The sequence below is a fragment of the Cervus elaphus genome, chromosome 3 (genome assembly GCF_910594005.1).
Source record: "Cervus elaphus chromosome 3, mCerEla1.1, whole genome shotgun sequence".
NCBI lineage: Eukaryota > Metazoa > Chordata > Mammalia > Artiodactyla > Cervidae > Cervus > Cervus elaphus.
Window position 1 is genome coordinate 10,563,879 of NC_057817.1, and position 22,402 is coordinate 10,586,280.

Sequence of the window (22,402 nt, forward strand, 5' to 3'; positions counted from 1 at the left end):
TTCTCCTTTAATCTAGAATTAGATCATTTTAACATAAGAAAAATTCTTCCACATTTTAATGACTGTTTCTAAAACTTCTGTAACATATTATTTACTGTAACATAGTATTATAAGACAAAACATCCTTATTTCTTTCAGAGAAAAGAGTTCTCAAATATGATTCATTGGTAAGTCTCAACTGTTTATGTTATATAAGCTATTTAGTACTTTGATATTCTATGCTTTAAAAAATAACATTATACAAAACAAAAAATTATTTTAATTATATTTATCCAAATCTAAGAGTGTAGATGCCATGTAATGGAATCTGTTATATTCTCATTATATGGTATCCATCAAGTACTTGGAAGACAATAGGACAATAAATTTACACAAAATAAAAATCCTAAGATTACTTTATGAATAATTCATTTCTGAATTTCAATACATACAAATAAACATTCTTATATAGAGCAAGAAAGCTATATGGAAAAATATCTGAGTACTAAAAATGCAATGGAAAATAAACAATCCAATTACATAAAATAGCATTGAAAGAACTGTGGTGCATTGTATTTAATGCAATTTAATAATGCCTTTCAAAATACAGCTATTAAAACTGCTCACTAGGACAAAGCTGTGATGTATCAGATGAAAAAGTAGGTAAAGAAATTGTAGATACTGGATAAATGCAACCTATGAGTATAATCACAGTCTAGAACAAATGCATTCCTAAAGTTTGAAAATCTTTCTTAATAAATAAAATTAGATTGTTACTTGATAGATTTTACTGAGTAAAGAATTCCTTTACAGAGTAAAGGATTCCTATAATTGAGTACAGTCTCATAATTTATGTTTTGGGTAAATATATCTGATTTCCCCAATAATTATATTCCATATAGATATTGGCTGAAGGTAGGTACATTTGTATTTTCACGTCATTCTTTAAATCAATTGAATTAAGTTGATATATAGATATTATAATGATACACAGTGGAGAACCAATTGTTATAGTTCTTATAGAAACCAAATTGTGAAACAGATTACCTTTTCTTTATTATCCAAAGAGGAGGAAAGTCTGGGACTTGAAGCTGAGCGCATGACACCTGCAGTGTCTTTTTCCTTCTGAGCCTCTTTAGATGCTGTGATTTCTGCAAGTGCACCGTAACTGCCCGTCTTTCTAAGTCCTAACCTCCAAGATGCAGGAGATTCATCTTTTCTCTCTTCTTCTTTGGGAGAAATTTTTGTAGCTGAAGTTGGAAACTGTTTTTATTTTATTTTTCAGGAAAAGGAAAAAAAATTATCAAGACCAATCAGTCCTTAAACTGGAAAGGAGAAGTTTACAGATTAAATGCTTTAAAATTACAGTTAACAGTTTCAAGAGAAACACTTACTAAGCAGGTTAATGTCTTAGTCAAAATGTAAAGATCTAAAACTGAAAAAAGAAATATTACCTGTTGAGATGTTAGGTTTAAGAACACACACTCCACACTTTGTATCACACAGAAAAATTATGATGCAAATAGAGAAGAGAAATGAGCACACCATAATGACTTAAAACCATGCATCGTTGAAACCAATATTCACATTAAACTTGTTATGTTGTAACCTAACATAAATCCTTGCACATGGAAAAGCCTCACCATAGATTTTTCACCCTTACTGGGCACAAGAACAATGCCAGTTTTGCGCAAGCCCTGCCTCCACGATGCGGGATCTACTGATTCCACCACAGGCATGATAGGAGCAATGAAATCATACTAAAGCCAATTAAAATAAAACAGGTAAAGAGACACAGATTGAAAGTTTGAAAATATAAAAGGAAGTTATAAGCAAAACAAACTTTTCTCCTTTTTTAAAAGAATTTTATAATAAAGTAAAACCCCAATACTGGGTAACTATCTAATCTTTAAGAATCACTGGGAATAAGTTCCAGTTTTAGCATAAGAGCATCTGAAAAAATCTAACTGAGAAACTTCTAAGGCAGTTAAAAGCACAGAGAGCTGGTAATATTCCAGTATGGAGTGAATAAACTACTGCACTTAAATTTTGTTTTTATTCACTTTGTTCTTGGGTTAAGAAATTTTAAATCCATCATCAACAAAAGTAATCATCAATATATATCTAATTATAATATTTAATTCATTAATATTTTAAATATCATAGTCTTAAATTTACCACTGGATTTTTCTACCAAACATTAAACATGCCAACTAAAAACTATTTTTGTACAAATATTTATTTCATTTCAGTTTTTCAACAGCCCTAAAAACGAAACACCCATAATCTTTAACTAGTTTACTTCATCAACTGCACTTAAAGAGTTTAAATATTCAACCACAGTTAAATATAGACGGTTAACACAGCAACTAACTACTTACTACAAGCACAGGATATGTGTAATTTAAAAATAAACAACCCCAAACAATCTTTCTTTCACATTTATAGCCCAGGTTTACTGTAACAGAAGTTTAAAAGAACTTGTTAAAAGCACCATAATGTTGGAGGTCTACTTTCTAGACAAAAAAACCTCTAGTATTTCCAGTAATTAATTCCTATCAATAGGGTTGAAAAGAGACTCAAGACATACAGCATTTCTCAGTTCCCAAAATGTGAACTGAGGCATTCAAGATGCAAGAACAAAATCACAGGAGTGCTATGGAATGTTTTAAAATTTTAAGTGAAGTACAGTGACATCTGTTGGACACAGTGCAAACTACCATTACTAACCTATTTGTAGTAGCTACTTAATAAATGAAATAAAGAGGTATTCCTTTGGGCCAAATGGCACTGTGAAAAAAAAAATCAGTAAAACGCTCAAGTCTCCCCTGGCTGAGAAAGTCCAGGAAGCTCTGTAATATTTTACTCAGTATGATAGGCACAGGGATGATTCCTTACTGATTTCAGAGTTTAATGTCACGCTACTCGAGAACACAGGTTGGCAAACTTTTTTTCTATGAAAGGTCAGGTTGTAAACTTTAGGCTTTAACTACTCATCTATGCTGTTACAGTACAAACCCATCCATAGGTAACACACAAGTGAAAGAATGTGGGTGTGTTACAATAAAACTTTATTTAGGGGCAGTGAAGTTAGAATTTGTGTCACGAAATACTCTTTTTCTTTTAATCTTCCCCTGCCTCTGCCAACCATTTAAAAATATTAAAAGCATTCTAATATGCAGACTGTATAAAAAGCAGGTAGTGGGCCAGGTTTGGCCCACAGACTATGGTTTGCTAATCCTTCTCTGCCCCTAGAACCTTGCCCAAACTGGAAACAAATCTTACTCTTCCATGATGAAATAGTAAATAGTATTTGCTGAATGTTATAGCAGAAGTGAACATCAACAAATGTTCACTTGTGTCAGGCCTAAACTAAGTGCTTCATGTTGGTTATCTCATTTAGTCCTGCAACCACCCAATGAAATAGAACTTTACTATCATTTTAGAGTTGAGAAAAATGAGGTAGTATTATCAACTTAGAGATTTTGTTGTACTGTTAAAACTGACATACTTCCTCTCTCTCTAACATAAATTTCAATTTAAGAACTGGTTATCTGTTTAAAGGCATCTTTCTGTTTCTGGTGTATAAATGAACCTCTTTGAGAAACTCAAGTATACTTATTCCCTGAAATTCTTCTTTTTGTTTTTATAACCAGGACAATATTTTGACTTTCCTATTCTTCTGACTATCCCCATTCTTGGTCTTTTTGTTGTAGCAACTTTCCTTGTCATCGCCCTGTAACATAAGCACTCCAACAGTCTGTTCTCATATATCCTATCTTCTCCTTATATTTTCTTCCGAGTGTTGGGAGTAGGGTCTCCTTTATATCCTCAAGCATTGTATTCAGCTTATTCTCAAATTTGCTATTCTGCAACTCAATCTCACTCCTAATTTCCTAGTCCTGAATTTCTATTTACCTGTAGAATAGACTATATATAAGGAAACTGGAACCTGAAACTGAAACAATGTTTAAAGTATAACACCTTTATTTCCAAACCAACTCATCCTTGGTTCCCTATTTCTGTTACTGGCATAAGTAATCTATTCAACCCCTAAAAAAAATTTTTTTTGGCCATGTTGTGCAGGCATGTAGGATGTGGGATTTTAATTCCCTGATCAGGGATCAAATTCATGGTCCCTGCAGTGAAAGCAGGGATTCTTAACCACTGGACTGTGGAGCAAGCCCCAATCCCCTGAATTTGCAACTTGCAAGTCATGTTAGACCTCTTCTTTGTCATCTTCCTGCAATTATAAATTAAGTGACAAGTCTCTAAACCTCCTCCTCTCCTTTATATAAAACCACTGCCACTTTTCTGATTTATATTCTTTATCATGTTGGGAAACTTCAATGACTTTCTAATAAACCTTTCACTCAGTCTCTCATCTTCAAATACACCTGTACACTGGTGTCAGAATAATATTCTGTAAAGAATAATTCTCTTATGGCCTTGTTCAAATATCTATGATTCTCTGTATCTATCAAATCACAAACACGTTACCACTGGAATGAAAACATTTCACAGTTTGGCTCTACTTTTCCCGTTTCACTTCACGTATGTATCCTGTAAATTAATCAAACTTGACAACTCATTTTTCCTGCAAAAATACTCCATATTATCCCTACTTTGATCACATTGTTTCTCTTCTCTTTCAACAAACTGTACAAACTCTCCTCTCTGTTAGGCTGAAATACTACCTACACATTCTTTAAAATCTATCATAAATGTTCTAACTCCACTATCTCAAATCAAAAATGATTTCTTCCATTTTAAAACCACTCTTTTACAATTATAAACTTTTACTGGTATACTTCATATACCCATAGCACATAGTCTTTTATTGAATTTTATTATGTTTGATAATTAGATTCAATTAGCAAGAACATGTAATCAAGAAAACTCTATTTTCATCATCTAGTAAAGAAAATATAGTTTACAAGTACTGGAATGTATGTGTAGATAACAGAATAGATAATCTTTTTTAAGATTGCAACAATATTTACTTTGACTACAGAGTTATATATATAAAGTGTTAGTTAAACTTATTGTTAGTTAAAACATTAACTAACAATAAACCAACTGTTAAGATAAAATTTTAATATAATATAAAATATACATTATTTAACTTATTAAGTTAAATAATGAAATAAACTTACTATTTAGTTAAATCATAAGATCAAACTAATGGTTTTACAGTTAATATATCCACAAATTATAGGCTTGATCTCATTGCTACAGGAATCATTCTGCAATTGTAGCTGACAAGTTAACAACTGAGGAGAAGAACTTTTAAAGTGAACACCTCTATGTTTCTCTGCAGTTATCAGGAGTTATGACAGAATATAAGCGATATTTAATACTGTTTTAGAGCTTTCAGGGTTGTGATCTATTCCTTGCCATGAATGTTCATGTGTATGTGTGTCTATTTATATAAGGCTTATGCATTGATAGAAGAAGCTAGAGAACTTAAGATAGCTTTGTCTAAAAAACAGAAGCTGAGGAGTGAGAGGCAACCTAAATACAGAACTCTTAATTACAAAATCTTCTATGATACATTTATAAATTAAAAATTCATTTAAGGAAATTTGTTAGGTCTCTAAGTTACAGGGAAAATCTTAAAACGTTAAAAATAAAAACCTAAAATGCTAAAGTAAATACAGTATCACTGAATATAACAGGCTTTAAAAGTCATATATAGTACTGATTAAATTTTAAAATACTTCATTCTTTTGTACAAGACTTTATTATTTTGAATAAAATTTGGCCATAAAACATTAAGAACAAATATTGAAACAAAATAATCTTTAAAGTAATCTTCAACTTGAGAATAAAATGCAGTTTCCAAATATACAAATTAGACAAACAATTGTCATTAGGTCAACTTAATTAAGAAGTAGAATCAATTCTGATTAATAATTAATAAGAATAAAATAAGAACTTTTATTAGCAAAGAGATAACTGGCTCACTAATCTAACAGAGCTATTAAGTATTTGCTTTCAGTGAGGGCAGTTGGCATAAACTGAGAAGCAAACTGCCATAAATCTAGGGTTATGCTTGAGAAAAATATAATTGATAAGAAGCCTACTGTAATGATTTGACTACAGTAGGAAAGAGATTGCTTAGCTATAATACTCAAAAGACTAACAGCTGACTTCTTGGCTAGCTATGCCAAGGGAATGGAGCTTTTGGGAACTTTTTGATAAATTTGTAGTTCTAACAGAAAATAAATCAAAAGAGTTAAAGTTCAGTATTCACTGAAGAAGTAAAATGGGGTTCTATAATTAAATAAACCTTTAGTTAAAGCAGCTCATGGTAACTCCAGTGATAACTATCTTGAAAATTTTGCAGACAGACTGCTTCTAGAGAATTTCGTTTTAAAGCATATATAAATTATGACCATGTGAGGATATTTCTAATTGCATTTAAGAAGCCCTCAGTTCTAGAATGTAGAGAGTGAGATGATTTAGTCAGAGTCTCCTGATATTCAAACTGTACAAGTGAAATTCATGTTATTTCTACCGCTAAAAATTCACACTACTGCTTTCCTTTGGAAGAGTTTCAGGGGAGGATTATTAATAATAGTACGGATCTTTCTCTAGCTTATGATTTTAAAAGGCTCAAATTGTGGTCACTTGGTATCAAATCCAAAGACTAGCAAAACTGACAATATGACAGAACTGCTGTGGGGATTTAAAATCAGTCCTCAAACCAATGCAAACCAAATAATGTCAGATAAGCAACAAAACAAGAAGTTCAAAGGCAGAGACACGATAAATGAATACAATGTGTAATTTGTGAATGGACCCTTAATTTGAAAAATCAAAAAATTTTTAAAAATAAAAATCTGAAAAGTCAAAAAAACATAGATTTGAAAAATCTAGAAAGGTGTTACTAGGAGGACAACTGGGAAAATTCTGAGTATGGCTTGTATATTAGCATAAATAATGTTTTATATCAATGTCAAATTTTCTAAGTATGTTGATTTCACTGTGGTAATAAGGGATAATGCATTTGTACTTAAATATATTACTCAGTAATACTGTGTTACAGTGAAAGTAGTCAATTCTTAAAACAGTTCTGAGAAAAAGAAAAAAAAGCGTTGAGTGCATATGTGTGTACGCATGCACAAACATGTGTATGTGAGTGTGTGTTACATAGAGAGGGAAATGAGTTTGCTCATAAAAGACAGGTAAGGGCTGGTAGGGAGAAGCCTTTAAAAAAAGACCAGCAGGTTAAAGAAAGAAAAAAAAAAAACAACCCTCAGAAAAACCCTTAATCTTTAATTTGGGTTTAAAAAAGTATGGGTTCTGAAACATCAGGGAGAAGAAGTCCTGAACATCAAGACACTAGCTGGAAAGCACTGTTTGGTGGAGAAAGGAAAGTAAGAAGGATAATAAATAAACGAGGAACAAAGTAAGGAAGAGGAAGAAATGAAACTAACATTCTGGGAGCACTTCAGTCACCAGCCAAGCTCTTTCATTACTGCTTAACAAGGATAGCTTATTTTCTCTCTTTGCTACCGTTTTTGTTTTGTCCTTTTTTAGGGAGAACACATAAGGAAGATAGCAACTCGCCTACAGTCGTAACAACTGACAAGAGGTGGGGTCAGCAGCTGACCTCTGGTTTGCTCAGACATACCTGGTGCTCTGTAAATGAACTAGAAAATCAAGATTCCAGTTCTCTTAGTGACTTGTGGAAGGTTTTTTTGTGCTTAACTTATACACATGTGAAATTACCAAAAAAATAAAAGATACCAAACTCTTGTTTCTCAAAAGTCAAAGGAAATAAAAAACTACCATGCTCAGTAGTTTTTCATAAGAAAAATCTTATTTTTCTGCTCTTTATTTTTTTAATGATTAACTAGTATCAACTGCAAAGAGTATTTGCAAAAAGAATGTAACAGGTTCAGCAGAAATCTCAGTAAAATAAAGAAAAAATATTTTTATTCTAAAATCTTAAACTTAGAACTGTCTTCATGCTTTAACCAAATGGTACTTACACAGAATACATTCATTTTTTAACAAACACTATTTTGTCTTACCTTTTTAATAGGTGATGTAGGTGTTGGCTGACCAGATGACACAGTAGGTGTTGTAACAGCTACAGGAGCTGCTTGTGTACTAGAAGTATTGGCATTAGTTACAGAAGCCATGGGTTTTGTCTTATCTTAAGGAGGAAAAAAAGAAAAAAAACATTAAGGGTCATGATTCTAGATGAGTTCAGTTTCAGAGGTATTGAAAATAGTATTTAATACTGTATTTTTGTTTAAGGTTTTGTCAATTTAGTCTTTTCCCACTATCATCCCTTTTAACAAGAGAATTTTTTAAGGAGTTTCTAGAAATGTCTCAATATGTATGAGACCTAAATAAGAACATGTCACATAAGCAGACTTTTAAGAATAAAAAGCACAAATAAAATCTGACTTTCGTACTTCTAACACTATGGAAATTTTTTAAAAATTATTAAATTAATTTTCAAAACCTGAACACTTGAATACAACATAACTTCAAAAAATTCAAGAGCTATGTATTTTCTAATGAGTAAAACAACTTATATTGCTTTTCTACAACTTATAGCTCTTCTTTGCTGTAGGACATCTAAAATTGTTGTAATTAAATTCCTGTCAAACAGTTACATTTAAATGTCACAAAGAGCCTTCCTTCTCACCCCTAAAAGGTCTAAAGTTAAATGGGTACATCAGTTGAATTAGGTTAAATCTCTTCCCACAATGTATCAAGACAATTTCCAACTAATAATTGATCACTTAGAAAAAGATTTTTGAAATATTAGGAAAAAATCAATATGATGCTAGCAAAAATTCAAAGACTATTTGAACACAGAAATCAAACTAGCCTTTAGCACAAGTCACATATAAACTTAAACCTTTAAATTAACTATAATTTATAAATGGGCTAGAAAAGTTTACTTTTCAAATGGTCAAGTCATTTAACTGAGCTTTAAAGTATTCCTTTAGTTTCACATGGGATAGAACAGGTATCTTTCTATACTTTTGGGAAGAAATATACTGCTTTTAAAGCTCTATGAGATATTCATTTTTATTATACTACCTCTCTTCCCTATGTTAATAGGGCTGAAAGCATAATTTCAAACTATACCAAAGGACAAGGCCAAACTGACACATTTAAAAATCACTATTACCATAGCTTTTCATATAAACTGAATGAGCTAAACTCAGTCTAATAAGCTTTTTTTCTCATTGTTAAATCTCTTTTCGTTCAACAGAAGCTAAGCCTACTCAGCATAATTAAGTACAATTCATGTATACTCTTAATTAAACCATCCTCCTGGGAAACAATCCATTTAACTGGAGAGATTAATTCAATGAATATTTATTAAGTGCCTAATACCTCAAGCACTGGTCCTAGGCGCTGGGGATATATCGGTCAAAGAAAAGACAAAATAACTGCATAAAGCTTATAGTCTGGAAGGAGAAATAAAGTTCAGCGTATTTTTTTGCATTTTCTCCTTTTTTTCTATTTTCTCTAGGTTTAAAAATTTGTTTTGTATTATTGAAATAAATATATCAAAGAATGTATATGCACATATGCAAACATTTATGGTTGGTTTACTAGTAATAATGAAACAAACCCCAGGTATCTATCATTCAACTTAAGTAAACATTATCAATGTTATTGAAGCCCTTTATATTCATTTAACTTCAATGAAGAATAAAAACTTCATGTCCTAAAGGAAAAAAAAAACCAACTAAAAGCAAAACTATGCTTCCCTTCCTCATTCCCTCAACTACCTCTCAAATGTTTATAAATCATTTGGAAGGAAATTAAACTTTTGGTTGAGTACCTATTTTCAATCTGATTTATATGAAACTGATTTAAAACTGGTTTTGTAAATATATAACTAAAGAAAATCCAGCAAAATAGTTATTTAACATAAAATAGTTTCCCAAGGAAACAACACTGCAAAAAGAAAAAAGAAACAGTTTAGAAATTGTCAGGTCAAGCTGCAGCTCTACAGGGAAATGACTGCTTTCTCAAGCTTGCCAAATAAAGTATGATAAAGCCTTGTTGATATTAAAAGAGTGAGAGAGAAGGATTTACATGGGTTAATTCTTGAGATAGAGTCAAATTTTCCTGGCACAACTAGCTACTAGCAACAGGAAGAACACAATTATCAAGTACAATGCTTCAGAGAAACATTTAAAGTTAGCTTGCTGAGAAACTCAGCAGTGACTGGTACGCTTAAACTTCAAATTGGATGCGGAACACGTGTAAATCCAAGGTTGATTCATGTCAGTGTATGGCAAAAACCACTACAATACTGTAAATTAGCCTCCAACTAATAAAAATAAATGGAAAAAACAAAAACAAAAAAAAACTCATTCTTGCCCCCAGATCTATTGGGAACAGTGCTCCACTGCTTGTGAGGCACTGTACTTTCCCAATTCACGGATTGTTTCCCCTTGAATAAAGGACATCTGACCTGTTTAAAAAAAAAAAAAAAAAACTTCAAATTGGGAACTAACATAATACAATTTGATGGTAATTAGTTCTAAACTATCCAGATAACCTAGTCTAATTCTTTCCATTCTAGAGACAAGGAAATTTCAACCAAAAGGTCAGGAGATTTGCTAGTTAGCAGTGCCTAATACTGAGAGTTTGTGTCTTGTTGCTGTTTACTCGCATCCGACTCTGCAACCCTGTGGACTGCAGTCCGCCAGACTCCTACGTCCAAGGGATTTTTCTGGCAAGAATACTGGAGTGGGTTGCCATTTCTCCTTCCAGGGATCTTCCTGACCCAGGGATCGAACCCGTGTTTCCTGCTTGGCAGGCAAATTGTTTAAAAAAAAAAAAAAAAGTTGCTATTTAGAAAGGTTGAGAAGACTGTATGCTAATTTGAACAGGTAAGCTGTACAAGAAAATTTCATATCATTTTTTATATCCTCCAAGTTGGATTCCATTGTGTATGCTTTGTTCTTTCTTCAGACCTCTTTAACTTCAGACTGGAGTTGAGCAGAAACATGGCTTAGTCCTTTCCCCTCAAATCATTCTCAGGCTACAGACAAGGAGCTGGACCTCTGAGAAATTTTAAGTGGCAGTGGAAGTTTTAACTCTAGAGGCTTTTCAGGAGTATATAAGAACAAGGAACAAGCTGCTCCTCTCTCAGCTCTTTCCAGGAGTCAGACCCTAAGCAGATTGAAAGGCACTGTAAGACACATTAATCTACTGCCATCGGGACAACTTGCATTCACCCTGGGAGGCAGGTGAATCCCTGGGGATTGGTGATGAGACAGACGCTGCAGCATCACCATAATCCACACTGGGATAGGTCCTGTCCTGTCCTCCAACCTGGAAGCTCCTTTGAATCAAACCACATTCTCATGAGAGCTCTTTGTGATCCTTGAGCATCTGAAGTGCATCCGAACCTGAAAGCTGTGGAAAAATGAGCTGGCAGGTGGATTCTTTACCACTGAGCCACTAGGGAAGCCCAGTGAGTTGTATAGAAGGGATGAACTAAGAAAAAATTAGGTAACAAAATCTCTGAGATATCTGGACTTTCAGTTCTTGAACTCTTCTATATGAGCTGGGAGATCTGCGTGCTAGTCTTGGTGTACATGTGCATGTAGCTTGATTTGTAAGGATATATTTTACTAGAGGACAGAAGAACCTACTATGCTGCACTCTATGAGGTCAAAAAGAGTCAGACATGACTTAGGCTGAACAAGAACAAGATTTCACTAGAGACCAGGGGCCAAAGCATATCTCACAGAGAGGAGATTAACTACGTAAAAATAATTCAAATACTTGTATTTGAGTCAGTTTAAATTTCAATGATGTCATTTTATCTTTCAAATGAACTGAACAAATTTAACTGAAGTATTATTAGATAAACATGTACATTAATCATATTTAAATGAGTAACTTTAATTTTATATAATATATGAAAATTAATATTTATTACAGAGTAATTATTATATAGTATCCATGTAAAGCAGGTATTATTACCCTGATTTCACAGAGAAATCAGATTAAATAACTTACATCCACAATTACATGCATGAATCAGTTCATGTTCTTGAACACTGTACGTGATTTTCATATAATTTGCTTTCATAATTAGAAATGTTTTAATTAGCATGTTATACAAATAAATTTTAATAGTCAATGACTACCTGTTGTTCTACTTCCAATTTTACTTATACTACTGTGTCATCAAGGCAAAAGATATGCTGACTTACCTGACCAGCAATGTGACAGCAATAAATAAATTCATAACATATAACCTGGCAACAAAGCTAGTCTATACCTAGTTGGCAGTATCTTGTTTTTAATGGGAAATAGAATTAACAATATGTTCCTTGACATGTTTATTTAGTAAACTTTAACTTCTCACATTTTCTTAGAGAAAATATTTTGCTGAGTGAGTAAAAATAGTCTGATTCAAAACTGCTGTTTGTTGAGTCCATAGGAAACAGGGGGAGTTTAAGGGATTCTAGGGCTCCTTTGTGTTTATCACTTGATCACTAAATTAGTCCTGAGATTATGATGACAGTTTTGCATTGATAAAAATCTTAATGGAAATGAAATACTATTTCTGGTAAATATGTTAAAATGCCAAAATTCCAGGTTACACAACTCAAAGATGGCAATACTGGAATCTCCAACTCTTCAGAAGTTTTGAGTGATTAGGCGGTAAAGAATAAAAGCAATTCAGTGAACAAAATTTATAAAAATGTGAGCCAGAGGAAAAAAATGCAGAAACTGTACCCTTGATAATAAAGAGGATTTAAATTGTTAACAGCACCTGTGAAAAATGAAAATATGACTCAATGATCCAACTTTTCAGTATATATGTTAGAGAACCTCTTGGACATATATACAGGGAGATAATTATAAAATGACTGCTCCAGGACTGATTACAATAAAACATTGGGAATTAGGCTAATTTTTTTATCAAAAAGGAAGTCAATGTATTTAATGAATATTATACAGCAACTGAAGGGATAGATTACATATGAAAAGATACAGATAGAAACAAAACTTTTAAGTAAAAAAAGCAAGCTGCATAACGATTTCTAGGGTACAAAATAAAAACACAAAACAACCTTATAATTACTATATATTATTTTTGAATGTAAGATAAGAGTATGACAATGGATTAGGAGATTCAGGAAAAAACTCATGATAGTGATTTGGGAAAGAAATGAAAGAGAAGTAGATAGACTAGGGTGATGATTAAAGAAGACAACAGTTTTAATTTTATTAAAAGAAAATTTAAAACAAATACAGCTAAAAGTCAATAGCTATTTTGTTTTGGTAGTCTGAGTATGAATGTTTATTATATTTTTCTGTATCTTTAAAATTTCTCAAAACAAAATAAATTTCCCCACACGTCTACAGGAAAAAGTCTTGGGACTCAGTCCCAACTTTCTAAAACTTATTACTCAGGAAATATTTGGGAGCCAGCTTCCTGTATTTGGGTCTCAGAAAGCAGCAGGAACATTCTTGAATTGCTGGGAACCCATCTAACCCTATCTGTACCACCCCACCCAAAAGGAGTCTTAGAAACCTCTTCATCTTCTTCAAACTTAAAAATATAGGTCAGTAAAACACAGAGGTGATCAAGAGCATCCAGGTAATTAGAGAATGATAAAATCACAACTATACTTAAAATCCCAAGACTTCTGAAATGTAATTTATAGGCTTGTTGCTGGCTTGGCAGGTATCTTAAATAGCATGTCAGTCTGAAAGGTTTCAAAATTAAATTCTGACCTCATCTTACTTTACACTTCCTCAAAATTTCACTGAAAATCCTTTTATCCTTCACATTTTACCTGTTTCAGCTTCTGATTCTGAGTCATCTTCCTCCTCTTCTTCACTAGAGCAACTAGATTCATCTTTCTTTCCTTCTTCTTCATCATCAACCTTTTCTTGTTCCAGAGATTCAATACGGGATGCATTTTTCTCAGGCTCAATAATCAATGTCTCTTTGCTGTAAAAGGAAAAAAAGCCTTAAAATAATTATAAAAACAAAAGGTCAAAATATAATATAAATGTATTAATTTTTCTCAGAACCACAAAATCTAATAATCATATCTGTGGCTATCATGCCAACTCATTTAAAAAAATAACAAAATCTACTTTAATATTTTACTTACTTTTTAAAGGTCTTCTGTGACTGATTATTATCCATATTAGCTGTTGATTCAATTAGTGGAGATTTCTTTTCCCGTTTTTCACTATGGAGCTTTATAAAAGTTACACAAAGAAAAATAAGAACACTATTAAAATAATATTAATCAGCAAAATACAGAATTTAAAATAGCAACAAAGTAGGTTCCCAAACACTAAAAGAAAACAAAACAGACACAACAAAGATTTAAATTTTACCTAAAAAGAAAAGGGCTTGGATAAAGAATAAAAAAGAACTAGACAGTTAAAAATCTCCACAAAGGAAACTTCTCTGGTGGTCCCATGGTTAAGATTCCACCCTTCTGTACAGAAGGCACAGGTTCAGTTCCTGGTCAAGGAACTAAGTTATGCTATGCAGCCAAAAAGAAAAAAAGGGGGGGGGGTGCTCCACAAAGGATTAAGTTGGATTTTTTTTTAAAGATCCCTCCAACTTTAGTTTACTGAAAAAGCCAGAGTCCATTAATCATTTAGGATGTCTGATAATACTTAAACAACTGCTTCCTAGTTATGTAACTGTTTGCTTTTCTAGGGTATGCTATTTTTGAAATTTGAGATTTTATAGTCTCCATCTTCTAAGCAAACTTCCTTATGAAATCAAAAAAACATTACTGAGAACATACACATTATACAGGGCTTCCCCGGTGGCTCAGTAGGTAAAAAATCCACCTACAATGCAGGAGAAGGGGGTTCAATCCCTAGGTTGGGAAGCTCCCCTGGAAGAGGGCATGGCAACCCACTCCAGTATTCTTGCCTGGAGAATCCCCGTGGACAGAGGATCCTGGCAGGCTACAGTCCATGGGGTCTCAGAATTGGACACAAATTAGCAACTGAGCACACATGCACATACATTATCTAAGTATTCCTTTGGGAAGGGGAGGCTAGAGAAATGGGGAAAAAAACAACACAAAAGGCTAAAAAAATACCACCACTACTCCTTTATTCTCATTTACTGTCATTTAATTTGTTTACTGAGAATAACTTAAAACCAAACAGTACAAAATATTATAAGAACACCTTTTCAACTGTCTGAAATCGTTATATGGAAATTCACCAATAGAGACAATTTTTAGATAAGTCATCAAACGTACCAGATTTTGTTTCTTTTGCAAATCTTCTAGATATCCTAAAATGTCTTCATCTGCTACATCAAAGGCTGTCTGGCCCTACACAGAAAACAAAGGGTTGATGATGATAAAAAGTTGTCAATAAATTATGCCCTCAGTGATTCTCCATAATTCTACAGAAAGAATTAGGTAAATTTTTTTTATAGTAGGTACAAAACATGGTACAAATGACTTGAAGTAGATAAATGAAAAATCCATGTGAGGAAGAAGCAACTGATATACATCCCCTTACTTATTTTGGTAACAGCTTTATTGATCTATAGTTCACATACAAGTCAACTATTTAAAGTATGCAATCCAATGGTTTTTAGTATATCCACAAGTTTTACAACCATCACCACAACCAGTTTTAGAACATTTTCATCATCCTCAAAATAAATGACATACCCACTGCCATCTCCTCACCATTCCTCCTTGCTTGCCCAGTCTAAGACAACCACTAACGTACTTGCTGTTACTGTAGATTCTTGTTACTATACTCATTCTGGAAATTTCATACCAAAGGAATCCTACAGTATATAGTCCTTTGCGATTGGCTTCCTTTACTTTACATACTGTTTTCAAGGTTCTTCCATGTTGCAGCAAGTATCTATTTCATTCTTTTTGTAATTGCTGAATAATATTTCATTGTATGGTACACCACAGTTTGATAATTTATTCACTGGCTGATGGACTTCTGCATCTGCCTTTGCTTTTCTGGTATATAATGAATAACACTGCTATGAACATTTGTATACAAGTTTTTGTATGGACATCTGTTTTAATTTTTTTGGGTGTAACAGCTACAAGCAGAATTACTGGGTCATGTAGTAACTCCAAGTTTGCCTTTTTGAAATCTTACTTCTATTTTACCACCATAAAAATTAATTAAATTCTTACTAGAGTAATAAATATATGCATTTCAAATATACTTAAAAGTTCAGCTAGTCACAGGTATGACTTAGTTTCAAAAATCAGTACAGGTGAACATCTGTCAATCTGTTTTTATTCACAGTGGAAAAGACAATTTTAAAGAGCTGGTGGCCAAAAATAGTAAGAATTTTTCCTGTTGCCAGCTTAGTCCTTATAATAATCCTACTGGTACAAGTTTCCAGAACACCAGAAAGTTCATTGCTTAGAATATATTCTACCTTATACATTTGTAAAATTTTCTTAATTTATGAGTTTTTAAATATAAAATCAATGGAAGCACCTAAATCACCTCATAAGTAGCTGGAAAAGACTTAATAATAAAAATGAATAAACAATTGACAATTACGAAAAACACAATTATATAATTTATAGTCTCATAATATTTTAAAGAATAAAACTGTATGTTTAAAAGTTAAAATATTTAAGGTACATTTAAAAGGCTTACCACTTTGTTGACCATCTCCATATCACACAGATTATCCACTAAAATCCGACATGCTTCTTCTTTACCCCAATGAGCTGCAGCATGAAGAGGTGTCCAGCCATCATAATCTTTAATATTAACATCATAGCCTGCCTGTATTAAAAGTCTAAACAAATTACAGTGAATTAGATAATCATTAAAATCTAGAAATAAGTGAACATAATCAACAGCTATATACCATGCACTTAAACAAAAATTTGCAGTATATTTCTTTTCATAGTTCAAAATTTCTCCTCCCCTCAACAGATTAACTAGGGCAAAAGAAAGTAATTCTCAGAAAACACTGGAATAGAGAATCTTGAGTTACTGCCATAATAATGAATTCAGTTTTAATTAATTCCTCATAATTATTCCTCTTACTGACTGTGTCTTATGGTTTGGTATGACACTGATTCTTATTAAGATGTTTCTAACTGAAATTTTCACAGGGAAGTCTATAATTTTTCAAAACTACTAGATCAATTTGTATGTTAAACTGATTTATCGTAGGAAATGGCTTCCATATGATATATCATCTCAGGCTGAACACGTTCTCAAAATATGGGATCAAACAATTTGTAGTGTTATTGTTGCTTTGCAGTTAAGGAACTGGTTTGTGCAAGTTTTCATGAACCTTTATGATCTACCACTGGAAATTTTCACAGGAAAATGACAATCTGTTAGAAACAAAACAAAGCAGGACAAATATTCTGAGGGGTTGAGTCTACTTTCTGTAGCAGTAGAAAGCAAATACTCTAATCATCAACAAAGCTAGAAAACAGGAATACATTTTAATACAATGCAAAAAGTTGCATAAATGTTAGTATGCCCTTCTAACTATATATCGACATCAACCTTTATTTAGAAATTAAGCTCATAAGAGATCAAAGAATGGGTCTATAAATTGCACACAGCACAGCCCCACACACAAAGGCGAACACTAAATACCTCATAACTCAAATCTGGTTAACCTTTACCTTACTTTCCAAGATGTTGACCTTGAGAAGGGCTTCTTTTTACCTACAGGAGGTGGTAGTGATAGCTAACATATAATCATTTATTTATGTTTAAGAACTGATTTCCCTATTTCCTAACAATATCTAAAGAAGATGTTTCTATTTATGGCTCCATAGTGGAACCATCTTAAGAACTTGTTTAAAAAAAAAAAAAAGATTCCCCAGCTCCACCCCAGTTCCACTGAATTAATCAGTATTTTGGGAGATGGGCCCTGTCAATCTGTATTTTTAATAAGTCCTCCATATGACCTCACATCACTGCCTGTTTCTGACTGCAGATCAACATTTAAGAGCCACTGATCTGAAAAACAGGATAGAAGATGTAAGTCTGAAGCTTTAAGTTAAAAAAATATGGGTACTAAAACATATATCATCAGATATTAACAGGGAAAAATAAAAATATATCCACCATTAGGAAATATGAACTATAATAATGTTAAATATCCTGAGTGGTATTCTAAGCACTGGGGAGTCTGTGGAGAGAAAGGCAGAAACATTCCCCCCCTCCCCGCTTCCAAACATAAGGCTCTCTATATGCCAGGCCATGAAAGGATACTCCAAAAATAGAAGATGGTACTTATTATACTCAAGGAACTTCTAATGGAGGACAAAAGTCAAGTAAAACGACAATCAAGCCTCACAGACAGGTTCTATGGTGAAGCTACCTTAGAAGTACAGGGCTGAAAATCCTAAAAGTCAGCTGAAAGGGGCTGTGTGTGTTTGCAGGAAGGGAATAAAGGGGGAGATAGCAAGATCCGAAATGGATCTCTTCTATTTATTTTTGATTTCATATTTTCTTTCCTAAGTAATATACGCCCAAGTTTCAAAAATAAAAAATAAATGACTATATAGGAAAGTCACTTTCCCATTGCTGACCTTTAGCCAACCAGCTTCAACTCCCCATAGATAATCATACTACTATTTTTTATTAGATCCTTATAGAGAGATTTTAGGCATAAATAGATATAACTTAAATTAAAAAAATAAACACAAATGAGGCATAGTTCTATTCTTGGCTTGACACTTAACACATCCTATTGCTGCTTTCATATATTAAGTAGTGTTTTAATCATTATAGAGTATTCTAGTGAAAGGATGTATCATAATCTAGGCAATCATTATCCTACTCCAATCGTAAACAATGCTGCTAGCACATACCTTATTTCCTAAGGGAGAGTAAGAATATCTGTAAAAAAAATTCCCAGAGGTAATGCTGCTAAACCAAAGGATAACTGTCACTTTGATAAAATTTGCTCAATAGTCCTTTTTAGTTCTACCAATAACGTAAGAGTGCCTTTTCCCAACTTTGCCGACACTGTGCCAAGCATTTTGATCTTTGCCAGCACAGTAGATGGAAAATGATGATTCATTGCAGCTTTATCTGCAATTATTATGAATGAGGCTGAACTTTTTTTCCCATAGACTGAAGAGCCTTGAACTGAGTCAAAGGATCAAAAGGAATTTAATTCCAAATTGAAGAGATGGTGAATGAAGGTATCTAGATAGAAATCAGAGTATGCATTAAGACATCATGACAGAACTTAAAGAGGATATATATAGTTGGACTCATGCATGCCTGAGCATCAGTGGTAGCAGCTTAGCTTGAAAGAGAAACCAATGGCCAGATGACTAATGGTCTTATGTGCTAGGCTGAAGAGTTTAAAATTCATCACAATTTCTGCTAAGAATCTTAACGAAGGACGTTAAGAGCCTGGATAACTGAATTACAAACACCACTTGGAAGCAGTCTAGAAATCCATTTAACAGGGCAATCCAGTATTCATATATATGTTCACAGAAACAAGATTTTAAGAAACAAAATTATCTTCACCATATGTAATACTCTTTGATATTTTGAATTCTTTTCTTTTAAATGCTATTTGCAATTCACTAAGTTCATTTCATGACCCACACTAATGGGCCTTGAAAGTTTGGAAAAGTTTTGTACTAGAGAGAAACAGATGAGACAAGGAAACTAATTAAGAGTTAAATGTACCATTCTAGGAGAAGGCTTAAGTTCCTCAAGTGAGTAGAGATTGAAATAGGAGGAAATCTGGAATAACGGACCCACTTAAACTTCTTCACTGTTTTTACTGAAGAGGGGAAATAAGGAGGATGGATTTATATTAGAGGCCCAGGTGGAACAAATGCAACATAAAGGATGCAGGAGATTTTGCTGAGGGCCAGTCTTACTAGCTTTCACATACACATAACAAAAGTTATGCAATGAATTCTTTTTTTTATATAGTTGCCAACACCTTTGCATTGCATAAGAAAAAACCAAAACACAAATTTATTGTGACATAAAGGAGCTTTTCCTAAGGATATTTGTTGGTCAGTAAGTAAGTCCCCTACATACGAATCTTTAAGTTTCGAACTTTCAAAGATGTGAACATGCATTCACATGCCCAATCACAGAAGTCAGTTCACGTGTCTGGCACAGACTACCATGTGTGTGCACCCACTACAGCGGCTGCGCTCCTGAGGACTTTACCACCCAACACTGCATATAATACAGCAGTCCAGTGCCTTTATTTCAAGCCGAGGACTCCAGAAGCAAGCGTAAAAGCAGCACTGAGGTACCTGGTACTGCTAAGAAGTACCAAGCAATAACGATGGAACAAAAGCGACAGCGATTAGAGTGGAGTGAGGTGAAAGATGGAACTGGAGGAGAGAAAGGACGAAGAGAGACAAGAGGAACAAGTTAACGGAAGCACCGAAGCGATTCACGACACAGGAAATGGCAAGGGGAGTTTCTTCATCTGAGCAGGCACGGGTAGCTTTTGAGTCACAGGCCCCGAATGTTAACAGGACAGGAAGGTTGCAGCAGCCGTTCAGAATGCCATCCAGTGCTACCGTGTGATCTCAAGGAGAGAAAAAGAGCTACTACCCAGACAACACTGGGTCCTTTTGTCAAGAGGGTAGATGGAACTGAATCCAGCAAGCAGAACCTGGGCCGTCAACGTCAAACACGAGTGACGCTGCAGCCTGTTCTCTGCCTCCTGCTGCCGCTGATCCTTCAGCTCTGCCATCTCCTACATTGCTCCCTCCTCAGGTCAGCAACTTCCTGTCTGCCCACTCAGTGCCTGCCCTGAATGCCAGCTACTGTGTTGTAGTACTATACTTTTCAAGGTATTGTACTGTAAGATTAAACACATTTTATTTCTTGCTCATCTTTATGTATTATTTATGTGAAAAGTATCATAAATCTATTAAGTACAGTACTAGATTGTGTTAGTTGGGTACCTAGGCCAACTCTATTGGACTTACAAATTGGTGTTATGAATGCACTCTTGGAACAGCACTTGTTCATATATAGGGGACTTACTGTATAGTCTAAGTTGCTTATGGTTTAATATTATGCTAATAGCACTCTGAATTCCAGTGCTCACATAGTGAAAATCTTAAAAAGAAAAAAGAAAAAAAATCAGGCAAATTTTATGTAAGTAAATAATCAGTACAAATCACGCTCTCAGAATTTGATGGTATTATACACAACATTGTTCTTAGTTTCCGTATCCAGAGCTCACCTATCTGGGGACCTCAAAGTGACTCTTAATAATTTACCAGACCAGAAGGTAATGGTTGTCTGACACTTAAATTTTACTGATCAGAAAACTGCAATGGAAAAAAACAACAGGAGAATAATAAAAATTTGAGAATGAAAGAACTTCAGAAACAAAACAATAACACTGAACATTCAAGTAATTTTCAAAAACTGTTTCAAAATAATGTTAGCAGGTATCTTAAAAAAGGAAAAATGAAATAAAGAAAACAAAGCAGAAAAACAACTGTGAGAAGCAATACTTACTTTAAAACTTCTGTATAGCCCTTGGCAGCTGCAACGTGAAGTGCTGTACCTCCAGATTTTGCATGCCGGACATCATTTATATGACCACTATTTAACCACTGTCTGGCATCTCGAAGCATTATTCGTTCCTCTTCTTTTCGAGCTGCTTCTATATCAACCCCTGATATGATAAAAATAACTTTTTATTTTTTTCTGTATAGAAAATGTTTTTGTTCGGAAATAAAATTATCTAAATCATTTTAAGTGAAAATTAAAAGTGATATTATATTTTTGAAAACTGGGCTGCTTAGAACATGCTGGTTAAAGAAATAAGGGAATACTGTAGATATTTTATTAGCATTTTTTGTTGACTATTTAATTTTTGTCCTTACAATATTTTTCTGGCTTTTTTTTTTAAACCTTTTCTGCTTATTCCTTTTGTTTTTGAATATTTGAACATTCCCCAAGGTATATCTTCCTTTGGTCTAAAGAACAGATTTTTTTTTTAAACACACTCATATATATTTAAGTCTCAGTTTTCTATCCACCTGCTTTGACTAGTTCTCTGAACTCTAGCCTAGTAGGTATAAATGTTTATTGAACACCAACTTGGAGGTCCTGTCTTCATGTAAAATTTAACAGGCCTTAAGACAATTTTTTTTTTTTTTTACCAACACAGTACACTGTTCATACCATTAGTATCAGTTTTATAATTGGAATAATAAGTTATACAGATGTTTATTCATTTAAAAGCCTGAAGCACTGTGCTAGGTTGAGGTGATAAGAGGAGGGGAACTCAGAATGGAATAGAACCTTCAAAGAGCTCAACATTCTAAGAAAAAAGCTAAAAGAGAAAAGCTGATCCTGAAATTCTTCAGTAATCTCATGTTATCTTATGTTTTCAAATGCTATTTAAAAAACAGCACACACCATATCATTTACACTC

General features: G+C 33.4%; 1 protein-coding gene across 5 annotated transcripts in view; it reads right to left on the reverse strand.

Annotated features, from left to right (window-relative positions):
* The window catches only part of PPP1R12A (protein phosphatase 1 regulatory subunit 12A), a 161,186-nt gene that overhangs the window by 43,414 nt on the left and 95,370 nt on the right, over nt 1-22,402 (reverse strand). For all 5 annotated transcript variants that reach the window (XM_043880279.1, XM_043880294.1, XM_043880303.1 and 2 more), the window contains exons 4-10: nt 21,478-21,637; nt 16,633-16,777; nt 15,240-15,314; nt 14,118-14,206; nt 13,794-13,951; nt 8,022-8,146; nt 1,027-1,242 (exon numbers count right to left, since the gene is read on the reverse strand). In XM_043880279.1, the coding sequence (XP_043736214.1) occupies nt 1,027-1,242; nt 8,022-8,146; nt 13,794-13,951; nt 14,118-14,206; nt 15,240-15,314; nt 16,633-16,777; nt 21,478-21,637 (968 nt within the window). The remainder of the gene's footprint in view (nt 1-1,026; nt 1,243-8,021; nt 8,147-13,793; nt 13,952-14,117; nt 14,207-15,239; nt 15,315-16,632; nt 16,778-21,477; nt 21,638-22,402) is intronic.